The 12,594-nt window shown below is 58.9% G+C and overlaps 5 protein-coding genes and 1 long non-coding RNA gene across 7 annotated transcripts in view; 3 read left to right on the top strand and 3 right to left on the bottom strand.

Moving 5' to 3' along the window:
* Positions 1-85: 85 nt before the first annotated feature.
* LOC113217829 (histidine-rich glycoprotein-like) lies at positions 86-2,185 on the bottom strand (the record flags this gene model as incomplete). The annotated part of the gene is given in 2 exon segments (XM_052270167.1): positions 86-1,276; positions 1,969-2,185. Coding segments are annotated over 2 exon segments (1,296 nt in total), but the record flags the coding sequence as incomplete, so codon positions are not given.
* Positions 2,186-2,681: 496 nt separating this feature from the next.
* On the top strand, positions 2,682-4,712 carry LOC113217853 (uncharacterized). Of its 2 annotated transcripts, XM_052270166.1 has the most exons (3): positions 2,682-2,815; positions 3,010-3,282; positions 3,403-4,712. In XM_052270166.1, exons 1-3 carry the CDS (start codon positions 2,738-2,740, stop codon positions 4,576-4,578), a joined length of 1,527 nt encoding a protein of 508 aa, XP_052126126.1. In that variant the 5' UTR covers positions 2,682-2,737; the 3' UTR covers positions 4,579-4,712. The 2 variants fall into 2 exon arrangements, with proteins under 2 accessions (XP_052126126.1, XP_026293707.2); XM_026437922.2 differs by having other exon boundaries at positions 3,010-4,712.
* Positions 4,603-6,632, bottom strand: LOC113217828 (uncharacterized). Its single transcript, XM_052270169.1, has 4 exons — positions 6,386-6,632; positions 6,161-6,211; positions 5,544-6,068; positions 4,603-5,441 (listed from the first exon to the last, which is right to left on the bottom strand). Exons 1-4 carry the CDS (start codon positions 6,488-6,490, stop codon positions 5,088-5,090), a joined length of 1,035 nt encoding a protein of 344 aa, XP_052126129.1. The 5' UTR covers positions 6,491-6,632; the 3' UTR covers positions 4,603-5,087.
* A 1,168-nt stretch (positions 6,633-7,800) lies between these two features.
* Positions 7,801-8,973, bottom strand: LOC113217916 (uncharacterized). Its single transcript, XR_008011448.1, has 2 exons — positions 8,675-8,973; positions 7,801-8,518 (listed from the first exon to the last, which is right to left on the bottom strand). It is a non-coding gene; the product is annotated as an uncharacterized LOC113217916 (long non-coding RNA).
* Positions 8,974-9,644: 671 nt separating this feature from the next.
* LOC113217827 (uncharacterized) lies at positions 9,645-11,781 on the top strand. Its single transcript, XM_052270168.1, has 3 exons — positions 9,645-9,876; positions 9,989-10,422; positions 10,735-11,781. Exons 2-3 carry the CDS (start codon positions 10,009-10,011, stop codon positions 11,620-11,622), a joined length of 1,302 nt encoding a protein of 433 aa, XP_052126128.1. The 5' UTR covers positions 9,645-9,876; positions 9,989-10,008; the 3' UTR covers positions 11,623-11,781.
* A 396-nt stretch (positions 11,782-12,177) lies between these two features.
* The window catches only part of LOC113217915 (unconventional myosin-XVI-like), a 1,201-nt gene continuing 784 nt past the window's right edge, over positions 12,178-12,594 (top strand). Inside the window, exons 1-2 of the mRNA XM_052270171.1 lie at positions 12,178-12,334; positions 12,447-12,594. Of these exons, the coding sequence (XP_052126131.1) occupies positions 12,209-12,334; positions 12,447-12,594 (274 nt within the window). The 5' untranslated portion in view covers positions 12,178-12,208. The remainder of the gene's footprint in view (positions 12,335-12,446) is intronic.

Raw genomic sequence — 12,594 nt, 5'->3', positions numbered from 1 at the left:
GGTGTGGCTGGGGGGTGACGTTGTACTTGTGGTCCGTCTTCCTTACCGTGTGACCGGACTGCTGCTTCGTGCTTGTGGTTGTCTTCCCTGTATCTGGATGTGCAGTGTGGGTGTGTTCCTCCGTGTGGGTGGGCTCATGGTGTGTTGTGTGTGTTCTGGTAATTTTGGTAACTTTTCGGCGTTTTGTTGAGCTTTGCTGATGCTGATCATGGTCATCGGCGGACCGCCTCGGTGACGTCGTGGTAGTCTTCTTCGACGTCTTGTGGCTTGGGGCAGAGTGCGCCTCTTCCGTTGTGGTTTTCGACTTCCTTCTTCTGCTCGGAGTCTGACGGTGTGGCTGTTCTACATCCGTTTCCTTGTGCTTGGGCCCCCTGGTCGTCTTCCTGCTTCTCGAGGAGTACGACGACTCCTCCACCGGGAGGTGCTTGCGGACGTAGTGCGCGTACGGGTTGGAGGTTCCGCGCCTGGTCGTCTTGGCGTGGAAGTGGGAGGCCGGGATTCGGTAGTACTCGATGAAGTCGTGGTGTCCGGAAGTTGAAGTGTGGTCCTCTTCGGAGTCGTCGTAGTCCTCGGGCTCACCGTGGTGGTGTTTGGTGGTGCTGTGCGTCTTCCGATGATCGGCTTCCCCGCTCTCGTCTTCATAGTCGTCCTCAGGCTCGTCCTCGGGCTCGTCCTCGGGGATGTCGTGGGCGTTCTCGTCGTAGTAGGTAACTTCGTGCGACTCCTCGTGAACCACCTCCGGCTCGTGCGCGACGACCTCGTGCTCACCTCCGCCGTGACCGTGCTCGTGCACTGTGACGCTGTGGTTGTGCACCTCGACGTGCACTTGAGGGAGCTCGGTGGTCGTAGCTGGGTGCTCGGTGGTCGGCGGGAGTTCGGTGGTGGGCGTGTGCTCGGTGGTCGGCGTGTGCACGGTGGTGGGCGCGTGCTCGGTGGTGGGCGCGTGCGCGGCGGTGGGCGCCTGCTCCGTCGTGGTCGGAGGGTGCTCGGTGGTCAGCGTGTGCTCCTGGGCGCGGCACCTCTCCTTCTCGGCGTCGACGAGCTGCTGCAGGATGGCCTCCTCGACGCTGGGTGCGATGGGCGGCGGCGGCGCGGCGAACAGAGGCATGACGTAGCTGATGGCGGGCATGTAGTAGCCCCCGGCGCCGGCTCCGTAGGCGCCTGCCCTGTAGGCGCCGGCCCCGTAGACGCCCCCGAACATGGACGGTTGTGGCGCGGGGTGGCAGTCGTGATCCTCCACAGAGGGCAGCACGCGGATCACATGGCAGGCAGCGGGCTAATGAACAGATACGCTCCGATTTAGAACAACAGGTCAAATCTTCAACTTTCACGGGAACATCTCTCTTTAATATCATACGATGGGGGTGTCCCTACATCAAAATTGTCGCCCTAAACAAATGCAAACGTTGCGAAACGATTGTGTTTTAATGTGCACGTGTGTGCAGTCTGCAACGGTCCAACTAAATACGCTGTGAGAAACGCGGCGCGTTTTAGCCACACCAAGCCCTCACGATGGCAAACACACTTTTAATTTACAACATTTTAACAACTGAATTGAAACACGTTCACTTCTCACGCGTGTTACATGATTTGATAGCTGCACTTGTTTTAAAGTGGAAGGGACAAGTTTTAATTTTGACAAATGGTGAATGACGAAATAAATACAGGGAGGGGTTCTTTCTCCTGGTTATACTGCCCCGTATGCAGACGTGCGGACGGGTTGCATACTCGCAGAAGGCAAAGGCGCCTTGGTGCCGCACGCACACTTGCATCCGGTACAGTATAACCAGAAAAGAGAAGGGCGCGGATGGACCATCCTGTATATCGAAAACCGAACCGCTGTACCTGTCTCAGAAAATTGTTGGTTTCTTTGAACTTCTCTCTAAAATATTCATGAAAAAAAAGACACTCTCCTGGGTCTCTTTATGTCCACTCGAGTCCTGAAACAATGGTCCTCGTCGTCCTTACCTGCAGCCACAGCAGCAGCGCGAGCGCTCCCGCCACGGCGACGATCCTTGTCATGGCTGCACGCGCGCGTATAGTAACTAAACGTCCGCCCACCACCAGTGTCATACTTATTGTGGGCGAGTCAAACCTCGACTTCAAATTGCCATGTTTAAATCTCAAAGTGCGCCCGCCTGGGGCCGTGTTTAGGTGTCGTCTGCACGATTTGGGGGACGCGTGTGGCGTGCGTCCAAATCTGCGTTCAAATCTCGAGCACAATGAGACGTCGCCCGACCGTGTCGCTGTTCCGCCCATTGTCTTTCCACGTGTGGACGACCTCACCCCCACCCCAACCCCTCTTCATGACCGATTATTTGCCGATAGTAGTTTTAAACTGCAGACAAATTTTTAATGTAAAAAAAAAGCTCTAAAGAAATTAAAACTGATTTTTATGAACACGACGCGCTAACCACTTCACCTCAGGTCTCAGGTCCTTAACATGACGCCTAATAGGACGAATCCGTGGTGCCACTTCCCGTACGTGTCGCGACCCCTCGCTGCCGCTGCGGCGCAGCTGCGCCTGCCTCACCCCCTTCTCGGTCAAGTGCTTACTTGAGCATCTCTCCCTGCGCCCGCGGCCCACTCAGCATCCGTAAGCACAGCGCACAATGGGGGCCCCTGGCCCCGGGCCTGCCCCCGGGCCTGCCCCCCGGGCCGGGCTCGCCTTGCCGCAAACGGCTCCTAGCTCGGCCTGGAGCAACACAACCGGACCGCCCAGCCCCGCTGCTGCACCATGGCGTCGACGCCGCCACTCTGCCACCCTGCTGGGAAAGGATTGTTTTGTTTTTGTCTCGCCATCATCGTGTGCGGGGTAAGTTTCTTCTTCTTCTTCTTCTTCTTCTTCTTCTTCTTCTTCTTCTTCTTCATCTTCTTCTTCTTCTTCTTCTTCTTCTTCTTCTTCTTCTTCTTCTTCTTCTTCTTCTTCTTCTTCTTCTTCCGGTCCTTTTGAGTCTTTTGAGTGCCCGACAGCTCTTATCAGAATGCTGTTCTCTGTGTTCTCCCCAGGGTTGTGCCTGGCAGCAGCAGTACCCCGCGCAGGAGCAGCAGGGGTACTGGACTTCCCCGTCGTACCCGCGATCGCCGCCGTCCTGGCCTCCCTACCAGAATGGCGGCGCCTGGGGACCCGCGGGTTATGGCAGCCCGTCGTCGCCCGGATGGAACCAGCAACCAGTGCCGCCAACCTACCACCAAGTGACACCCCACCAACCGCCAGTTCCGCCCCCATACCAGCCGGCGCCGCCAACTCATCAGTACCCAGTTTTGCCACCCCCTCAGCAAGTGAGCGATAACTACAATGGGGTGTTTCCAAACTACCATCAAATGCAACAGCCGCCCGTGATTCCATATCAGCAGCCAGCAATGCCAACCCACCCACAAATGGATATCCCTGGTCACCAGGACGCGATCCCTGACCAACAGCAAGTGATTTCTACACCTGGATGGGACCCAAGCGCCGCCGAAGAATACGAGTGGAGCAACGCCCCCGCGCCCACTACACCGGGATGGGAGCAGCCCCTGCCCGCGCCCCACGACCGTGCGCACCAAGGTTACCAGGGCCACCAGGGCCACCAGCGACATCACCAAGGCCAGCACAACCATCAAGGCCAGTACAACCACCAAGGCCAGCACACTGACCCAGGCCAGTACCAGTACAACCACCAAGGCCAGCACGACCCCCAAGGCCAGCAGGCGACCCCTCACCACGGTTGGGACCATCCGATGCTCTGGGACCCGTCCTGGGAGCAGCACGACAACGAGCACGATGAGGAGCCTCCCATGCGACCCACTCGCAGCAACGCGCCGCCGTCCTGGGTGCAGAACCCCAACCTCGCACGGCCCATAGGCATCGTGATCCTTGACGACCGCACCCGAGTCCCGGTGCGCGACTACCGCCTCATCCTGGAGCACTACCTGCAGGGCGCCTGGAGGAACGTGCTCTCACCGTCGGGTGCGCGCATTGCCAGCTCCGACTTCGGCGAGTTCGAGCGGTCCGCCCGGAAGTCCCCCGTGCAGGTGCGTGTGTCGGCCCACGCGACCGTCCCCGCCACGACGTACTGCCAGGTGGTGCGCAGCGCCCAGAACCCCGGCCGCACCAGGGCGATCCTGGAGCTTCCCGACGGCACGACCCGCGCCCTTCACGAGCTCGCCGGGCGCGCCGAAATGACCGCATGGCTGCGCGCGCTGTTCCCCAAGGGCCTGGTGCCCAGCCGGCACCACGGCACACCGCACGTGTGGTCGCCAGCCGTCACGTCCAGGTCGCCGACGACGACCCCGCCGCCCCGGGCTCGCGAGACCAATGTCACCTCCCCGACTGGAAGTCCGGAAGAATCTCGGTCACCAGATCGGGATCAAAGGCCGCCGTTGGCCGACTCCTCCACGCCACGGCCGCCGCCCCCGAACCCCGCGTGGAAGCCCGCCCCTAGCGCCGGGTCCTACCCCGCCCTCGCCGGTGCCCCTCAGCACCACGCTGCGTCCAGGTCACCGCGTGGGCCAACCGTATGGTCACCGCACATGACCGCATCCAGTCAAGCCCACACTGCGGCGGACAACATTCGCAACCGCCAATCGAACTGAGGCCAGGAAAATCGAAGGACAGTGGACAATAAATTAGTTTTAATGATATTTTTTACAGACAGGTACATAGTTAAACAAAAATAACTCTGAAGTATGTACATTAAAAATGTAAATAAATTCTTAACAGAGTTCTATTTGTTTTCCTCATTTAGCTTATCTTTCAAGAAATGCCGCAACATTCAGTTTGCAGTTTGAAGATGTGATAACAAAACATATTTTGAATCAAGACAATGATTCGAAACAGTACTAGTAAGACTTTAGCGTCCTTTTCTCTCACAATAAGCGCCTGTTGGGTGGGCAACCCAGCGGTCTCTGGTGTGTGACGGGTCTGCCTACTCTGAGTTCGCAGGCGTTTAGGAGTTGGGCGGGTGGCCTACCCTCCTTCCCCACAGGCGACCTTACGACTGAAGCTCCGTTTTATTAGTCTTCAAGTCAGGTGTTTCAAGTCTCAATTTGCGATGTCTTTTTTAAAAAAATAGTTCTGTCCCACACCACCTCTTCCAGCCATTTTATTCGTGCTTCTTCTTGTCTTTCTTGGCCTTCTTTGCCACTTTGCGCTGCTCTATGTACTCCGAGTAAAGCATCCGGTGGTCGTCGGGGTCCACGACATAGACGCCCTTGTGCTTGTGGGCGTCCACGACGGCGCGGTAGGTCGCGATAGGCACCTTGACGCCACCCGCGAGGGACACCTGGGCGCAGATGTAGCGCGGGTCCACCTGTTTGGAGATGAGCTCGTCGTACGTCTTCACGGTCACGTGCTTCCCCGACGCCAGGTCCACGTTGATGGGCTTCTCGGATTCGTAACTTTCCAGGACGGCGTCGTGCACCTTCATGCTTAACCGTTGCGTGCCACCCAGCGCCACCTGCCGGGGGGAGAAAAGAAGGATTTGGTGAAGGAGCTAGGAGATGTTTAAGCCATAAAAAGACACGTTCCAAGCAGCCGATATCGGAAACGCTCTGCAAACCTGAAGCTGGTCCTGGGGCACGTCCGCGGCGAAGGGGGTGAGCCAGTCGTAGACGGCGGGCTGCTTGTGGTAGAGCGGCTGGTGCTGGTAGGGGTTGCTGCCCGGGTAGCTTACGGCGCCGGTGTCCTGCTTGTCGTGCTGGAGGTGGTGGAGCAGTGGGGGCACGACGCCGTGCTCTGGGTAGTGCGAGACGACGCCGGCCTCGTGCTGGTCCATGTACCGGATGTAGGGCACCGTCTCGCCGCCGGGCAGCACCAGGTAGGTCCGCTGCGCGAAGTCGATCTCCAGGATGTCGGCAACCACCTCGCAGGGGAAGGCTTCGGCCGGCACGATGAACTGGGCGCCGCGGAGCTCGGCGCCGGCCGGCGACGCCGCCTCGGCCACGTAGTCCGCGCCGGAGGAGAAGGTGCGCTCCTCGCCCGACGCCAGCCGCACCGTCAGCGGCCCCGGGCCGTGCAGCGCGTCCAGGACGCGGCGGTGCGCCGACACGGGCAGGCTGCGACCGGAGCCGAACACCACGACGGGCTGCGGGGGCACCAGCCGTGAATAACAAATGACGCTCGCAGTGTATGTGCAAAATCAATAAAACTTTAGAAAAAGATGTAAAATGACTTTACCTCGGCATTGGGCAGAACAGACGCGGTCGGGGTGGATGTTTCGCTTACTGGCTGAAAACGAAAACACTGATGACAATGGGTACAATTTTGAAAAAAAAAAAAGACTCACAAAAAAAAACACTGAAAAAAAACAACCTGAAATAAAACTTAGTGATTGAGGCCCGTCCCCCTTAGGGCGGGTGGGCGGGTCCCCTTTCGCTGAATGCCGATGCGCGTGCTACTTACGGACGGGACGGACGGCGGGGGCGGGGCCGGGAGCGGGGGGGCCGCGCTGCAGCCAAGCAGAAATAACAAGGCCACGGTCAGAGCGGCGGAGGCGGACGGATCCATGGCGACTTCTAACGCCGCGCCCAAAGACGCTCCAGGTTTTATAGATCCGTCGTCGAGAACATCAACATCAACACCCTCGCACTCCCCTCGTGTGTCGGTTGTCGGGGCCTGGCCGAAGGAGGTGGTGGTGGTAGCGGCGGTGACAGCGGTGCGCGAGCTTGACCCCCTCGTAGTGCGAAGGAAACCCCCTGCTCAGGTGTCGGCCTGGTGGCCTGGTAAGCCTGGAGGCGGCCTCGACGCGCCCGGTCTCCCTCGCCTCGAGATGGACTCGTACCGTGCGTCATGCAGGCAGCTCGCCCATACTACTACGTGCGCGTACTACCCCGCCCCTTCCCTCCTCCCGTTGCCCCTCCCTAGTGGGGAATACAAATACCATGACCCCTTCAGGTTCAGGACCACCATTCGATCTCACTACGGGACCTAAGGTACAAATATAATGCCCCACCCCTCCCCAATGAGCTGTGATGTTTGTCTTAAGCTAAATTGAGGGGGGGGGGCAGGGGGCATGATATTTGTACCCCTCGTCTCCTCGGGGGAGCGTATGTTCACGATGCCTTAACGCATCCGGCTACTTGTGTGGCCGCGTGTGTGGCGGGACGGTATGCGCGGGTGTCCACTCCGTCTCCGCGGTGCGCGTCCAACATCGGCGGCCTATCGGAGGCGTATAAAGGCAACGGCTGGGCGGCCGGCGGCCTTTTGTGCCGCGGACCACCGAAAGCATGGCAGCGCTCGCTCTACTCTGTCTATATCTGACGGTAAGACTTTGCGTTTTGTTTACTTGAGATTGTAGACTGGTGGTGGGTTGGTTGACCGCAGGCGCTCATGCAGTGCACTGATTTCCTCGTTTTGTTTTACTTGAAATGTTACTTTTGTGGGCCAACCTCATATATATGTAGTTTCCTATCATTTCTCTGCCACAGTTGTTGGGAGCCGCCTTCGCCCAGGAGGTCGACGTCGACCCCTTTGCCGGCCCCGCGACCTGCCCCAACCCCAGCGTCGGAGCTCCCGCCGCCTGCTCCGCCCCCGCCGCCACCCCCTCGGCCTCGGGCACTTGCTGCGGCTCGGGCCTCAGCTCCACCGCGGTGGCCGGCGTGGTGTTCGTGCAGCTCGCCGTCTGCATAGTCGTTGCCATCCTCTTTCAACGCCATATGAAACCCAAAGAAGAGTAACCTATTTATTTGAAAAAAATGATAACAATAAATTTGTGTGCCAGTTTTTACTTGTGTCGTTTTAAATGCGTGCAATCCTGTATCTCCCAACTGACAGTATGGACGTGAGCTATCGAAAGGTACAGAACAACAGTATAGCCGTAACTTTTCAAATTTCTTTTATTTTGATGAGGGGTTGAAGCACACCGAGACACAAACATATCATTATAAGGACTAGATGAAATCAAACATCAGAGCATCTTAGATTAATTTTTTCGAAAAATTTTAAAAACAATTTCCAAAGTTCTGCTGTTTTTAAATTTGGATTTGATAATGATAGTGCAATTAATTGAATGAAGAAAAGTCGGGGATGATTTTGGTGATAATGAATGAGATGAAAAAGATGAGAGTGGGGCGAGTCGGGGATGGTCGAATGGATGAGAGACACTGATTTAAGAGGTGAAAATGGTCTGTGAAAATAATGCGATGATGATGGCATGAGGATAATGACCATGAGAATTATGATGATGATGAGATGATGATGATGATGATGATGATGATATGATGATGAGATGATGATAATGATGAGATGATAACGGTGCTGACTTCGATGATGACCGCTCGAGATGAAACAGAAGACGGCTGTCATGACGGTCGTCGTCAGGCAGCTGCTCCGCCTGGTTGCCTGGTGCTCCTCGAGGGGCTGTGCGCTGTCCCCCACGCTCCTGTAGCGGCGGCCCTGTGGCCTGCGGCCGATGGCGTCATCATCGTTCGTGGTGCTGCACCGTCGTTGTCGGGCCCAGGCCGCGATATGCGGCTCGAGAGATTTCGGGGGGCCTCCCCCGGCGGCTACTCTCTGGAGTCCTTTGGGTGCAGCATCCTGGATGCAGGAAAACAAAACATAGGGGTAAGAACTGAGAAATCACATATCATTCTATACCTGTGGCCATTGGATCGTTCGTTGCTCCAAAGCATAATCACTGTTAGCCCCCCCCCCCCGGCCCTAGGTTCTTCATTGTGCCACGGCGCTACATACCTGCTGGTTATTTGCGATGCGAGTCGGTGGTCGAAGTGCTGGACATGTTACGAATGACCACCCACTGGGCCAGGCTCGCGTTTTATACTCATCTCAGAGATGCTGACCCCAACACATAAGACAAAGGCAGGTGTTTACAATTTCGTAAAAGGAGAAAATGGACCCCGGTCAGCATCTTGCGCAGATGTGAGAGAGTAGGGTGCGGTGGTGGCGCCACGCGGCCCACATCTGCAGCTGACTCAGTTTTCGACGTCTCGTTTGACTCCTGTGAGTTTGGTGGTACGCTGAAATTTGCATTATTATCCGTTTCCCTGGGTTTACCCGAGTTCTACTAGCTCCTATATGACGTTTTTCTGCTGATGCTTATCTCCGGCTCAATTTGGGGCCAGATGTCCCAGGGCGAGAAAGGGCTGAGGCTAAAGATTGCCTGCATTCAGAGTAATGGGCCGTGAATTGCCTACCTTAGTGTGTCTCTCCGGCTGAGACTTAGACGCGCGGCCGGCTCCGCACCGCACTGGGTAAGCCTCACGGATGCGGCCTGTGGGGCAGCCCACTGGCCAGGGAGGTGGGGGGGGGGGGACTGTAAAGGTATCAATCGGGGCCTACGAGGCCCTTCAAGGCGTTTTGCCCCTGTCAACTGTATGTAGGCAAAACCCCCGCCGGGCCCCTGACGCCCCAGCCCCAGTCCGCCCCTTCCGCCAGTCTTTCCTGGTCTTTCCTTCTCAATACTGTCCCGGATGGCAGCCGTACGTATGGGTTGCATACCCGCACGGGGCCGTAAGGCGCCCCTCGAATGAGCGACGGTATGCAAGCACGCCCCCCGTGCAGCAACACTACTCATTCAATCAATAGTAGAGGGCCGTGGGACGTACCGTACAGTCCTGGACTGTCCTTTCAACGCTTTTAAATACCGCGCCGTAGCATTCCATGTCCATTCGCACCGCGCGGGCGAAAATGACGTTCGCTGGTATTCCACCGAGCCGAGTCCCGAGCACCTTTCTAAATTCTGCTCGGTTTGGGGGGCGCCTCGGTGCTTAGCTAAGCACGGCGTACAAGTCCCCGGCGGCCGGCGGCCACTGGGCAGGGCGCCTGCCGACCGGTTTGCCCTGGATTTGTGTGAGTCGCTTGTTGGAAATGCTGGCGGCCGCCGGGAGCATCGACGCTCCACGTGTTGTTGGGTCGAGTATTCGCCGCTGAAAAAGGTAAGGACTTGAAGGATAATCGTGTTTTGGGGGTGCGTGTTACTGAGGCACGCTACTGAGTGTATGTCGTTAAATGTTGATTTTTTTTCTGTTTTCTATTTTTGTTTTGCAGTAGCTCGACTGAATGATCAGATGACCCCGCCGCACACGTGCCTGCGCCCGCTGTGCGCGTGCAAGGGGCCGCCGTCGGCCGCGGCGGCGAGGCTCGCGGCCACCTTGGCGGTGGCGGGGCTGGCGGCCCGGCCGGCGCTCGACCTGCTCGAGTCGGGCGGCGCTGCGGGCGCGGCGGCGGGCGACTCGGGCCGCGGGCCGTGCGGCGCGCTCTGCCGGCTCTGCCCCGGGGCGGCGGCCCTGACGCGCACAACCTTGATAGTCGTCGCGGCGGTGACACTGCTCGCGCTCGTCGCCCTGACCGTCCGCCTGGCCACCGCCCCTCCGTCGTCGCCGCCGCCGCCCGCCGCCACGCCCGTCCCCGCGAAGCAGCAGGTCGTCGCCCCCGTCGCCCCCGCCTTCGCCGCCACCGCCGCCGCCACCGCTCGCAACGGGGTGAGTAACGCAGCGCTCTGTCGCACTCCCACCCGAGGGGCGCAGGGGTGGAGAAGTGCTGCGTCGTGCGCCCCGTCTCTCTCCCTCTCACGCGTGTTTTCGTACGCGGGCCGCGCGATGCTGACGCCATTGGCCGACGTATGCAGCGGCAGCGGCGTAGCTATGGGGAGGGGGTGGCAACTGGTGAAGAAAAGCCTTCGCCCGTTCGCAACGTAACAACGCTATGTCTCCCCTTCCCGTGTCCTCCCATCCTCCTATGAAACCGATGAAACTGAGGTCCTTACAGCGCCGCTTCCTTTCCTTCCCTTGCAGAGCTCATCCGCCCCGCCCGACCAGATCGCCGCCATGGAGTCCGCGGCCCGCGTGGCAGACGCGAACGACGGGGACAGTCTGGAGATCGACGCAGGCCCACCGCCAATGGACGTGGATGGGAGCAGCCACGCGAATCCTGCCGGTGACCACCTGAGCGAGTCGTACCCCGAAGCAGGGAGGGTCGTTGTCGACGGCGTCCTGGACGTGAGCAGTGCGTCAGACGCCACCGTGCCGTTGAATCAGCTCCTCGGTGACGCCGTCCACGCCGAGACGCCGACCCATATCCTGGCGGCTCCCGATACGTCCGCCGTCCACACCCGGTCCGCGGAGCACCAGCAGCCCCTCAACGACGACGGCGGCCTCCTCCACGAGGAGTCCGCAGGGAAGGGCGACGCTGCTCACGCCCGCCATCGCAGGCCGACGACGGTGCAGCCTCGGAGGAACAACTTCCGGCCGAGGTACGACCACGGCGCGGTCGCGCCCGCCTGGAAGCAGTTCGTGGGCTGCGCGCTGCACCTGCGCCCCGCCGCCCCCGCGCCCGCCGCGCCCCACAAGAGGCACGTGATGCTGCGCGCGCCGCTGCCGCCCCTGCACGTCATGGCCCCCGCCGCGTGGCCCGCCCCGCCCCCGCAGCAGCAGCGCTTCCCCGCGCCTCTCCCGGCAGCCCTCTGGGGGCTCCGCCTCGTGCCTCAGCAGCAACAGCAGCACCCCGTCTGGGGGTCGCCGGCGGCCTCGGGCCCCGCCGCCCCCGCCCCCGCGCCCTGGGGGCAGCACGTGCAGCTCTACGCGCCCGCCCCCGGCCTGCCCTGCCAGCTATGCCCGCCGCCCGTCCTGCACGTCCCCGGCGCGCCCACCCCCGCCCCTCCGGGGCCCACCTGGACCTGCTGAGCTTCGAAGCGACCTGATGACTAACTTATTCCTTTCTAATCTTGTTTTTTTGATTATTATTTTTTTTACCTCGTAGCAGCTGATTGTTGATTTTGGTACAAAGCTGACAAAGCACTTGTGTTGTCAATATACATTTAATAAAATTTTTACGGAACTTAACGATATGGTCCTAATCTTCTCTCCTAACGTCATATGAAAAGGATGAAGAGAAATCAATATTTTATGCGTACCACTACTAGAGAGTGACAGTGCAGTGCAACGGCGTGTGACCTTGAAAGCGGCCAAGTGCAACTTGAAACGTGAAACAATCCACGTCACAATTCCAAGTTTCTGGAAATTCCAAAATTCCATACACGCCCGTTCGAGGGCCTTGTCACGCGGGCGCTGTTTACAAACAGACCGCACGCCGGTAGGTGCGATCGACGCTGGCTGACGTACGGCGTCCGAAATGGGCACATCGGTGTGCGCTCTTCTTTTCCGCTGGAGCCCCAGATGGCGACAGCCGACGAGGGTGGGCCTCCTCCGGACGCAACCTGGGCCGAGTCCGTATCGATGGGCCGAAAAGCGGGAAGCGCTATAAAACGCTATGCGGCCAGCACCGGTGCATCACATCCGATCAAACTGTCCGGAGGGGAAGCAGATCTCTCTCGACACCATGAGGGCCGTCTCAGTTATCCTGATCGTGGCCGCCGCCGTCGTGGGCCTGAGTGAGGTGAGATTTTGATTTTGATTATAGCCGTAAAAAAAGGCTGATTTAGGAAATCAAGTTTAACGAACGTAACTGTACACAATAATCCATTGATTATCTTCATGCGTCTTTCCAGGCTGGATGTCTCCGCCCTTGCGGCCCCCCGGCCCCACCCGCGTGCCATGGCCCCCCAGCACTGCCCATCTTCCTGCCTAGCTTCAGCCTGCCGTCCCCCTGCGGTGGCAGCGCACCTGCCCCCTCCTGCGGCGGTTGCGGCTCCTCCA

The sequence above is a fragment of the Frankliniella occidentalis genome, unplaced genomic scaffold, assembly GCF_000697945.3.
Source record: "Frankliniella occidentalis isolate FOCC.00 unplaced genomic scaffold, Focc_3.1 Scaffold113, whole genome shotgun sequence".
NCBI classification, from domain to species: Eukaryota; Metazoa; Arthropoda; class Insecta; order Thysanoptera; family Thripidae; genus Frankliniella; species Frankliniella occidentalis.
The sequence above is the reverse complement of the archived record's forward strand: the minus strand, read 5'-3'. Positions and strand labels throughout refer to the sequence as shown.

Excerpts from the sequence above, each read along its gene's own strand:
- LOC113217853 (XM_026437922.2), top strand. The coding sequence starts at position 2,738 with ATGGCGTCGACGCCGCCACTCTGCCACCCTGCTGGGAAAGGATTGTTT. Across the intron at positions 2,816-3,009 it reads TCGCCATCATCGTGTGCGGG|GGTTGTGCCTGGCAGCAGCA; the intron begins GTAAGTTTCTTC and ends TGTTCTCCCCAG.
- LOC113217828 (XM_052270169.1), bottom strand. The coding sequence starts at position 6,490 with ATGGATCCGTCCGCCTCCGCCGCTCTGACCGTGGCCTTGTTATTTCTG. Across the intron at positions 6,069-6,160 it reads CTGTTCTGCCCAATGCCGAG|CCCGTCGTGGTGTTCGGCTC; the intron begins GTAAAGTCATTT and ends GTGCCCCCGCAG. Across the intron at positions 5,442-5,543 it reads TGCCCCAGGACCAGCTTCAG|GTGGCGCTGGGTGGCACGCA; the intron begins GTTTGCAGAGCG and ends TCCCCCCGGCAG.
- LOC113217827 (XM_052270168.1), top strand. The coding sequence starts at position 10,009 with ATGACCCCGCCGCACACGTGCCTGCGCCCGCTGTGCGCGTGCAAGGGG. Across the intron at positions 10,423-10,734 it reads CCGCCACCGCTCGCAACGGG|AGCTCATCCGCCCCGCCCGA; the intron begins GTGAGTAACGCA and ends CTTCCCTTGCAG.